General features: G+C 32.6%; 3 protein-coding genes across 4 annotated transcripts; 1 reads left to right on the top strand and 2 right to left on the bottom strand.

The window, feature by feature from the left end:
• Nucleotides 1–2,081: 2,081 nt before the first annotated feature.
• Nucleotides 2,082–5,731, bottom strand: LOC114883233 (serine/threonine-protein phosphatase alpha-2 isoform). Its single transcript, XM_029200828.2, has 5 exons — nucleotides 5,517–5,731; nucleotides 4,776–4,907; nucleotides 4,465–4,695; nucleotides 4,048–4,376; nucleotides 2,082–3,833 (listed from the first exon to the last, which is right to left on the bottom strand). The coding sequence occupies exons 1-5, from the start codon at nucleotides 5,569–5,571 to the stop codon at nucleotides 3,591–3,593; spliced, it is 990 nt and encodes a 329-aa protein (XP_029056661.1). The 5' UTR covers nucleotides 5,572–5,731; the 3' UTR covers nucleotides 2,082–3,590.
• Nucleotides 5,732–5,848: 117 nt separating this feature from the next.
• Nucleotides 5,849–7,619, top strand: LOC114883234 (ran-specific GTPase-activating protein-like). The gene is made up of 4 exons (XM_029200829.1): nucleotides 5,849–6,353; nucleotides 6,626–6,783; nucleotides 6,857–7,143; nucleotides 7,212–7,619. The coding sequence occupies exons 1-4, from the start codon at nucleotides 6,339–6,341 to the stop codon at nucleotides 7,529–7,531; spliced, it is 780 nt and encodes a 259-aa protein (XP_029056662.1). The 5' UTR covers nucleotides 5,849–6,338; the 3' UTR covers nucleotides 7,532–7,619.
• Nucleotides 7,620–7,711: 92 nt separating this feature from the next.
• LOC114883235 (endoplasmic reticulum resident protein 29) lies at nucleotides 7,712–9,544 on the bottom strand. 2 transcript variants are annotated; one of them, XM_029200830.2, is made up of 4 exons: nucleotides 9,445–9,544; nucleotides 9,100–9,234; nucleotides 8,439–8,837; nucleotides 7,712–8,348 (listed from the first exon to the last, which is right to left on the bottom strand). In XM_029200830.2, the coding sequence occupies exons 2-4, from the start codon at nucleotides 9,193–9,195 to the stop codon at nucleotides 8,112–8,114; spliced, it is 732 nt and encodes a 243-aa protein (XP_029056663.1). In that variant the 5' UTR covers nucleotides 9,196–9,234; nucleotides 9,445–9,544; the 3' UTR covers nucleotides 7,712–8,111. The 2 variants fall into 2 exon arrangements, with proteins under 2 accessions (XP_029056663.1, XP_029056664.1); XM_029200831.2 differs by having other exon boundaries at nucleotides 9,415–9,514.
• Between the last annotated feature and the right edge of the window lie 1,153 nt (nucleotides 9,545–10,697).

Here is a 10,697-nt window from a genome sequence, read left to right as displayed (position 1 = left end):
CGAGCGAATTAATTTCCTTTCAGCAGTGTTTCTTTTTTTTAAAAGATTCTTTTCTCTTTTCAGTTTTAGGTAAGAAACCGTTTGGATTCAACCTCCATCTATGCTCTTCTAAGATGTATTCTTCTTCAGGTAGAGGTAATAAGAAACAAAACAAATTTACAATCAAAGACAATTCAAGACTTAATTGAAAGGTATTGCGATTCTATATTGTATACAAATTTTTACAATATATTTTAATACATTTTGATGATGTTTATGTTGTTTTCATAGTGCTACTAACCGAATTAGTAAACTAATTGAACGTTTATGCCAATATAACCACTGTTTTGTTACGCACTTTATCAAGCCTTTGATTAATTATAAATTAATTGGAAGATTAAATTGTAATTGAAAAAACACAATCTAGTTCTCCTTTGATTCTGTTTTTTTATAAATCAGTCAAAATCGTCACAGGACCAAAAAATTATTAAAATAATTGTTTGACAAACTTGTATTTTAAAAAGAGCGCCATAAATTAAAATTTTTAATTTTCGATCCTGGCGTCATCTATACAAAAACGGCGCAAACTACTCAACGAGTTACCGATCGATTTTCCGAAAGAGGGGAACACTAGCGCTATCTATCAGGAACTCGAGGAAACTACTTGTCGATTAGTTTCCGCGTTTTCCTGGCAGATGGTGCTAGGATCGAAATTTTAATTTATGGCGATCTTTTTAAAATACAGGTTTGTCAAATAATTATTTTAATAATTTTTTGGTCTTATGATGGTTTTGACTAATTTCTAAATAACAGAATCAAAGGGAATAAAATTTGCATCATTTCAGATGCGAGTATGAGGTGTGGTAGAAGTCCCGTCTTTTTATTTCTGTAATCATTGCATCCAGTTAGAGAGTAAAGTAATTAACGTTTTCAATTTTAATTCCTACCACTAAAAGCTTTCTGATGTAATATCAATATCTGTTAATATAACAGATAATGATAAAATGGTTCTAGAAACCCCCTACTAATTGTAATTATTTGCTTCACAATAACTTCTTTATAGTAATTTAATGCATTCATTAATGAACTTTTTAACAAAATTTTATATGAAAATTCAAACAATCTCAAAGAGGAAGGAAATCCAAGAACATTAAATCAGAAGAACAGCTTTATTTGTTAATAAAAAGTTCTTCATTCATTCGATACATTTAATCACCCTAACTAGAAGGATGTTATAAGTACAAACATCTATCTGAAATCGTTACATATTCCAATTCCTATAGTTATTCGCAAGTTTCTTTATTACTTTTAAAAATGTATCTTCCTCTAAAAGTCTGCTTTAAATATGAAGTATTAGTATAGTGTCGGCAATATATGAAATTTTACAATAGTCCTATCAACTTCAGTTCCTCTTTAGTAATTTAAATGTTTTTTTCGCAGCAAAAACAGATTCGTTAACATTCCTGTTTAGAATTGTCAGCACTATTTAATATCTAATCGGATCGTATCTATTTTTCAGCACGGATACAAACCCATGTTGATCTAAGCCGCTAAAATACTTATTGTTAGTCAAAAAATAGTCGGAAAAATGTATCGTGGAAAAACGAATAAATTTGTATAAACGGATACGAAGGAGCTCAATAACTGCTCGCGAGTAATATCTATCCATTCTTATTTTTTAAAACAGAATTAATTCAGTAATTCTTCAGACCACTCCTACTTGATATTCAGGCCTGCTGGACGATGAGTCATCTATTTGACGTATAAAAAATGACACTTCTACCACTTTCATCTAAATGAGAATTATAACGAACGGAAAAAATGTTGCTAACAAACTTATATTCAACCACAATTCTAATCAGATTATTATATAGTTCAGTTTCGGTATGAGCTAATCTGCGAGCAATTAAAGAAGTCCACATTGCATTACAAATTTATTATTTAATATTAGTCGCAATAGTATTAACAATAGTACCAGTGGATCTTCAGGTATATACATATAAAATATTGATGAGAAAATGAAAAAACAAACACAATAGCTATGTAAAAAAAAAAAAGAATATATTGAGATGAGTGAAAACAAAAAAAAAAATATGAGTGGATGTTTTTTGTGAGTTTTATTTATAAAATAGAAATTAATGTACAAGTACAAGGGAGGCAGACATAATCGATGTTTTTCTTCTCGTGCCAACTTTTACAGCATGATACTTTATGATTTCTTGTCATATATGTAATTTATAGTGACATCACTGGGGAATATGGTATATGATCTACATGGTGCATGAAGGAAAGTATGTCAAGAGAATGAAGAAAATCAATAATATATATTTATATACTCGTGAAATTAATGAAGTTATTCCCAACAAATGGGGATCATTAACGTTTATACGATGAAATCCTTAGAAATCGGGGTTTCTTCTTACACTCTTCGTTCATTGAATCATATGTATACATATTTGAATAACTTCGCTACTTGTATTATGTACATTTACAGCTCAATTGTATATTAATTCTATTATTATGATTCTTTTCCGAAAATTAGTAACCACTAGTACGTTGAATCAAATCCAGAGAAGCTTCGCGGAATATGTAAGCGAACGCTTTTAAAGCATCATAAATGTGTTGTAGGATGTAGGTTAAAATAAGGAATATACGTATATATAAATCTTTCATGGTTTTCATTCTTCTTGTTAAAAATATGAATTAAAATCGATTTTCATTAAACAGCTAAAATATTTTTTTTTTATAATTTATACAAATTTAATTACAAAAGCGCATTCTACAAAAACGGTTCCTTTACGAAAATTGTATCTGTATGTCGTTTACAAATTTTGTGCAATTTACAGAAGTGTAACAAAGCCAAAAACTATGTATCACATTTGAGACACTTATCGTTCAAAACCACTATATGCTTGACATTACATATTAATAATCTCAGTAACAATGCATGTCACGACAGCGAAGAATGGCAGAATAAAATTGTCCCTGGCATTGTATCAATTGTATTATACCATGTTATTTTGATCAGCGATATCGCAAACGTTCTAAATGATCTATAAAAATATCAAAGAAAATATTACAGTGAATAATCATGAATAAGTTTGCTATGAATTTTACCTGAAAATTTGATTATAAGAATTTTATATTTGCAGGAATTAAAGATACAAGTAATAAAAATCGAAATCAATTAAAAAAGAAAATTCACGTATCTCTAATCTACTATTGAATCATCAAACTATGAATTAATTTCTTTCTAGACATCCATTTAATAATATTTTATTTGTTTTTTACTTAGAACCGTTCTATTAATGAAAAACTTTCTTCTTTTTTTTTTCGTTTACCAAGCAATGCCCCTCCGGATTTCATTTTTTTTTTCTTTTTACTTAAAGAGTCATTATAAGTATAGCTGAACGGAATTCATGATAAATTCGAAAGTAATATGGTAGCAGCATTGATAATAATAGTAGCGATACTAAGACAAATAATAACAGTAACATCTTTTCTCTTACAAGAACTTAATGTCTTAAAAGATGGTAGATTTCTGAGGGAGTTATTTTGAAATTCTAAAACGTTGCGTTTAAAAAAAAAGATAAGAAACAAATCTAAGGATTTCACTTCTTCTTGCTTTTGTTATTTCCACCACCCCGCGGGGGAGTCACTGGTCTATTCGCATTCAGGCCACCATACGTTAATTTCTTTTTATCAGCTGGTTTCAAAATTTGGAAACTACACATAAGAGTTTCATCTACGGACATCATAGCTCCTGCGTTATCAAATTCGCCGCAATAATTTGGTGCCGAGAACAGAGTAACTAATTGTCTTTTTGCAAAGAATTCATAGCCATCTTCTACCACCTAAAATTTTTACAAATTTTCGCTTATACTTTTCACAAAATTCTCTTTATAGCACAACAAATTGTAACGTTTCTGATTAAAGAAGCGTGATAACTTTGTTATCTTTCGATTGTTACATAGTAGATAAATAATAATCAAGTTCAGAAACTAATCAGTTAATCGGATAACGAGCTAAATTTAATAATACTGTACATATGTATAATGACATACATACCTGATGAGCACGACATATGAGGTCAAAGTCATGCTTATGTAAAAATTTGGCAACAACTTCAGCCCCAAATGTAAACGAAACACCGCGATCGTTTTCTCCCCAACCCATTGTATCTTTGTCTGGGTCCGACCATAGCAAGTCGCATAACAATCCCTGATCAGGTACGTCTGTTGGTCGCATAATACGTCTGATCTGTTCCATATTTTGAAGGTCCGGACTGAGACCACCGTGACAACAAAATATCTTTTCATCGACTATTGCCGCGACGGGTAAGCAATTAAAGCAATCCGTGAATGTTTTCCACAATTTAATATTGTATCGACGTTTGCCTATGCGACACGAAAAAATGTAACGTGTAAATGTGTTGAAATGAAACACAGGGAATAAATGCAATCAATACGGGATCGGATATCTTACATTCATCGTAAAATCCATATATCCTGTTAATAGATGCGCATTCATGATTTCCACGAAGTAAAAAGAAGTTCTCAGGATATTTGATCTTATAGGCAAGAAGAAGACAAATTGTCTCTAAAGACTGTTTTCCTCTATCAACATAATCTCCTAAGAAAAGATAATTACTTTCTGGTGGAAATCCACCATACTCGAACAGCCGTAATAAATCATAGTATTGCCCATGAATATCACCTTAAAATGAAACAAAGAATTCCTTAATAATTGAAAAAAGAAAACAGAATAATAGCAACTAAAGGTAAATAGCAACTTACCACATATTTTAAGCGGTGCTTCCAGTTCTAACAAAATGGGCTGTGATAAAAAAATTTCACGCGATTTCAAGCATAGCCCCTTTATTTCTCCTTCTGTCAACTGCACATTTTTTCCTGGCCTGGCTCCCCGCACTAGAAGAGTAAATTATCTAAATTTAAATGCAACAGTAGTATATCCTGAAATTTTAGTAATTAAGCATAAATGGACACTGGAATCTAAGGAAAATATACCTATTAGTAAATTGAAAAAATTTTAATCCATTTGCCACACCTACTACTCATTTATTTTTCCTGTTATCTATAAATTATAAAAATTCCGAGGGGCTATAGATAAAATCTTAAGGCGTTTAAGAAGTAAATAATACATGGCAGTGGAAGTCTGTACCAAAAATCCTGAAGTATATAGCACCGATCGGTAACGGTACAGGCGGGAACCTCGCCCAGAAAAATACAAATATCTCTGCTGGGCATTGTAAATTTCACTTCGTGTAAACAAACAATTGTTGGTTCAAGTAGTTATTTAGCTTGATTGTATTTAGAGAAAGTTGCGTAATCGATCAAGAAAATAGATAAGAAATAGAAGTAGGAGGAGAAAAAAATGAAATGGTAAGATACTTGTAATAAAGTGGTCGACTTAGTTACGAGGAAGTACGAGTATGGAGGAAGTATAACAAAGGGTGACGCGGGCGACACTTTCCTCCCATTACACCCCCCCTCAAAGAGGGCAAACAGTAACTTTACCTTCCAAGAGCCGAGCTATGATGTTGTCAATATTCAGTTTGTCGGATTCAGCCATCGGGCCGGGGGTTTGTGCGCGTCCCGGGCTTTACACGCAGCACCTTTCTTTAAGGATGACCTTTGATTTTCTTGGATTTTACTTGCGTGGCACACAACACTCAATTGTATCCGCGGTTTCGGACAATGTACCCGCAATGGCTGCCCGGACAACCGCGCACTCCACTCCCTTTTGCCCCCTCCCAGTTCGAGCTTTTTACTGTTCGATAAGATTCGACTATTCGATTTATCGAACATGCTTCATGTAACTTTCATGAAGATCACTAGTAATTTCAGTAGTGCCAATTATTACAATGGCTACACCTGAGCCTACAAAACACCTCAATTCTTAAAAACGCCTAATTTTTGATAAGGAAATAAGTGATTTTGATCTGCAAAATAATTATATATTTTGATTGAGTTAAAATATAAACGAAACTGTAGCTTCTTGCTTCTACAACATAGGGAAATTGTGTGACAAACAAGTTGATACTCAAAGTCTCTAGCTTTTTATAATTATTGTATTTTAAGAATCTTATTTATTTTAATTAAGTTAGAGATAATATATTTATAAATAATTGTAATTTACTAACCAGTTCATTTTAATCTTCTTTAATCTCGCATTTTTATTTAATAAATAACGGTGGTAGTAAATAGTTACTATTTTAAATACGTCTATAAATTATCATGGAACCGTATCACGTAATATCGCGGTTTCGTATCAAACAAGTCGAAGTTGGCGGTATTCAGTAACAAATTGCGATATTTCCTCTGTGAATCTCGTAAAAGATGCCAGAAAACGTGGTAAATTAAATTTTTGTCGTTATTTACATTTAATGTTATCTAATACATTAATCATGATCGTTTATTGTTACATGTTTAAAATTTAAAAATGACGCTATAGGTTATATTACCGCGTCTGTTTAGAAACAAAGCACAATATACTTCATTGTAAACGGTTAACAATTCTTAATAATTTTGCAAACAGTTACATGTTAATATGATTATTGAATATCTTATTCGAATGATACGTGAAGTAGGTTATTTTAATTTAATTATTTTCTGTTTATTCGTAGCTAAATGGAGACCATGTTGATGTGAAAGGTGCTAACTGTGAAACTCAAAACAACGAAGAAGATAATAATGAAGAAGAATTACAGTTCGAACCAATAGTTTCTTTACCATTAATAGAAGTATCCACCAATGAGGAAGATGAAGTAGAAATGATAAAAATGTAAATTCATTGTCATCAATTGCTGCATTAAGTTAATAGATGTATCACATATTAACCATTGTTTTATTTGCAGGAGAGCAAAATTGTATCGCTATGATTCTTCTAGCAATCCAGCAGAATGGAAGGAACGTGGAACAGGGGAAGTAAAATTATTAAGGCATAAAATAAAAAACACAGTGAGAGTTGTAATGCGTAGAGATAAAACATTTAAAATTTGTGCTAATCATTTTGTAACACCTTGGATGGAATTGAAGCCTAATTGTGGCAGTGACAGAGCATGGGTATGGAGTGTACTCGCCGATTATGCAGATGAACAACTTAAACCTGAACTTCTTGCGATAAGATTTGCAAATGCAGAAAGTAAGCATATTGTTATAATACGAAAAGGTATATATTTTAGAGTAATTAAACATAACTCTTGTTTACAGATGCAACTGTTTGGAAGGAAGCATTTGAAAAGGCAAAGAAGATAGTAGGATCTGAATGTGAAATATATGCTGGTAAAAATAATGCAGATGAAAAACATGTTGAGAGTGATAGTGAACCTTCTAGTGATGTAAGTTATAGTGAAAGTACTGACAATGAAGAACAAGCTAAAAAATTAGCAGCAGCAGATTCAGAGGTTCAAAACAATGATACTGAAACAGTAGAAGATTTTAGAAAGGAAACCAAAGATGGAGAAAGCTTGGATAAAGTATCAAAAGAACTTGAACAATTACAAGTTAAGGATATAGAGAAAGACAAGTAAAAAATTACATCTCAGTGCATCAAAGGTGTTAATTATAAGTGCACATTCCAACATAAACGTAAATGCATGCATATGCTTAAATGTTTGATCGTTGTGTTATTTATGAATTTTTAACCAATTTTACATTACCATTAAATGAATATTAAATTCAATGAAATTAAAAAGTTAATAAAATAGCAGTTTAATTTCAAATACTTGAGTTTATTCGACTATAATCTTATTAAATTTATTTTAAATGCATCTTATGATGTATAATACAGTCGTGTTTCTGTTTTGATACAAAACTTGAAATAATTAACGTGACGACGTAACCATTTATGACTACATTTCACTTACAAAAATCTAAAAATGTACTTTTTAATTGTTCGGCTGGTTTTTAAATATTATTATAAAATACTGGAATGTTTAAATTAAAAACTAATGATATTTTCGTTCCATGTATTGTCGATTTTAAATTGCACGAAACGAGTTTGTAAATTATTACGATTAAAACGATTGACGAATACTGAATCTTAATACGACGCTATTTTTGAAAAAGCACACGTGATAAAATTTGTAATACCGTGTCATGGTAACTTCTTCACAATTCATCTCTATGCAAAAATGAATGAATGATATTTCGTTTCTCTTCCATTGTGCGTTTCTTCTGATTTGATAATTTCCCTTTCAGGATACCCTCTATTCTTGTCTGTTCTGTCTGGATAAAGATATCTCCTTTTTCTAAGATTCTTTCCATTGTTTTAACATAAACTTTAGCGGCAGTTCGTTGTATTTCAGGTAGCGTTTTCTCGAATACTTTTGCTTTGTTTAATATTTCCTACGAAATAAAGAATTACTTTTACAATATGTAAAATCGTTTTTTACATTAATTTTATAAATCTTATTTTTTTATTACAGTGAACATTACCTTCCTGTCCTTTTCACCGCTGGACTTAAACTCCTCTGCCAGTCTATCCAACTGTTCTATACAACCAGGTAGACCAAAATACACGCCAGATTTTAATTTAATGAACCGTTTAATATTGTCCGCGGTAAACTCGGATTCTTTTTCAGCAACAAACGGAACTGGTTCCGTTTTCCCTTGTAAGAATAGAAGAATTGCAGGGAAATCTTCGGATTTTATTTTGTAACGAGCGGCAAGATCCGAGTTATCTTTAACCCCGTAATCTTTGACTCTGACTTCCGCTACCAGTAGATCGGGAGCATCCTTTGTTGCGGCGGCTACTTGCGCATATTGCTCGTGTTTCTCTCCGTATGGAAATGATACGTCAAATTTAACGACTGCAGCTTTAAATTTTGATATTACCTATATTATAAACATTTTATTAATTACAAGTATCTCGATGATAATATTACATTCTATATATTAACGGATCTATGACCCGAGTAGGCGTCTCGTAACCGTGGCAACAAACTGCTATCAACGAGACGGAAAAACAAAAGAACATAACGATTTAATTACCACTTTTTGTTTTAAAAAGTTACTTTACAATATCGTTTAAAAAGTTCGTTCAATGAACCAAGTCTATACTTTTATTAAAAAAATAGATTAATAGAAATGAAAATACCTTATCAAAGGAATAAGAGTCCAAAGAAACGCATCCTTTGCAGTCTTGAGCGGCGACGATTCCGATAACGAGTAGTATTACAATTGACCAGAGCATCTTGTAACGAACAAGAGATTTTGTTTCTGATTCTTTTCACTTAAAAAAAAAAAGTGATACTTTCGTTAATAAAATCCTTTGGTTTTGTATTAGCGGTGTAGACTATGCGTCAATTAATTCTTGTTTAATGTTTTGATAATTATCAAAATATTAATATTTGGAGAACGAGATGTGTTCTTTGCCACGTATGTAAAAAGTAGCAAAGTAGATGTAACAGACCTGTTCCTCTAATTATCGTTCGTAACTAACCTTACAAGTTACAATACGAATGCGAGTTGACGAAGTGCAGGTAAAACAGACGCGGCTGCTGTCGTAAAACGCGCAAGCGCAATTTTTTCGACTCCATATTTAGGGACCGCGCGAAATATGATTGCGTGGGCACCACGGCCAATAATGATAATGTGCAGGATAGCAATTACAGTAATGCTTCGAAATAAGCAAGTGGTCTCTGCTTCGAAATAAGCAACTCGGTATCCCCTCTTCTTTGTTTCAAGTCGCCCGCAAAGTGAGAGGTACGAGAAATGAGTGAGAGGTCCATGAAAGCGCGAAGCCGATGTTTAGTGTAATAAATTTCACGCTCGACTGAGCAGTGACATCGGTTAGTAGAAGAAGGATGGAATATATATAATGCTTTCTCAGTCTGGTATATTTGCTTCGAAATAAAGCATAGTGCGAGAATGAGAGGGCATGCTATATTCTATCCTTGTCCAAAAAATAACATCGCTGCTCGGCCGATCACTTTATGATTTGCCGCTACCTCGGATCTCTCACTCGTTTCTCGCGTTCTCTATCGTCCCGTTTCGAGAACAAAGTCAAGCCGAATAGCATACCTGCTTCGAAATAAGCAACTGTTCGGTCCCGAGCCACTTGCTTATTTCGAAGCATTACTGTACTAATCTAAGATTCTAGAAAAAATATAAATTATTCACGATTTGCTGAGATAGAGATTTTTATTGAAACAAAGCTTTGTGAAGAACAAGATGGCGACGAAGGTGAAGGACGCGTTGCCTTTAAACTACGCGTGGTACAAAACAGAATGAGGGCGCATCGAGGCGGGGGCGTCAGGCCCAGGGCACCTTAATAAAGATGGCGCAGTTGAAGAAATTGCTTCCTCCTGCTACCGGTAGATGGCGCGAAAATCGAGGACGCCATCATATACGAAGTTTTTGAAATTGTCCGTTTTTACATCTCAAAATTTGTACTTCTTCATTGCTGCATAGTGGATTGAATCAGGTAAAAATGTTTCATCGAAAATCGCTACCTTAAGCTAATTATTTACCTTAAATGAGAAAGTATTTTTCAACTTTATTAAAATTCGAAGTAAAGGAGCAGTTGATTTGTTCGAAATTTTTCATTCATTTTAAATGTAGATATACATATATGGACGGAAAGTTCAAGGTTTTCATCGTCAAAATTATACCCTTATATTTATCGAGCTTTATCATATTAAATACACTGTTATTGGCAGGTTTACAAATCGTATCGATGTATAGAAAGGGATG

The sequence above is a fragment of the Osmia bicornis genome, chromosome 1 (assembly GCF_907164935.1).
Source record: "Osmia bicornis bicornis chromosome 1, iOsmBic2.1, whole genome shotgun sequence".
NCBI classification, from domain to species: Eukaryota; Metazoa; Arthropoda; class Insecta; order Hymenoptera; family Megachilidae; genus Osmia; species Osmia bicornis.
This window is presented reverse-complemented; position numbering and strand designations above follow the sequence as displayed.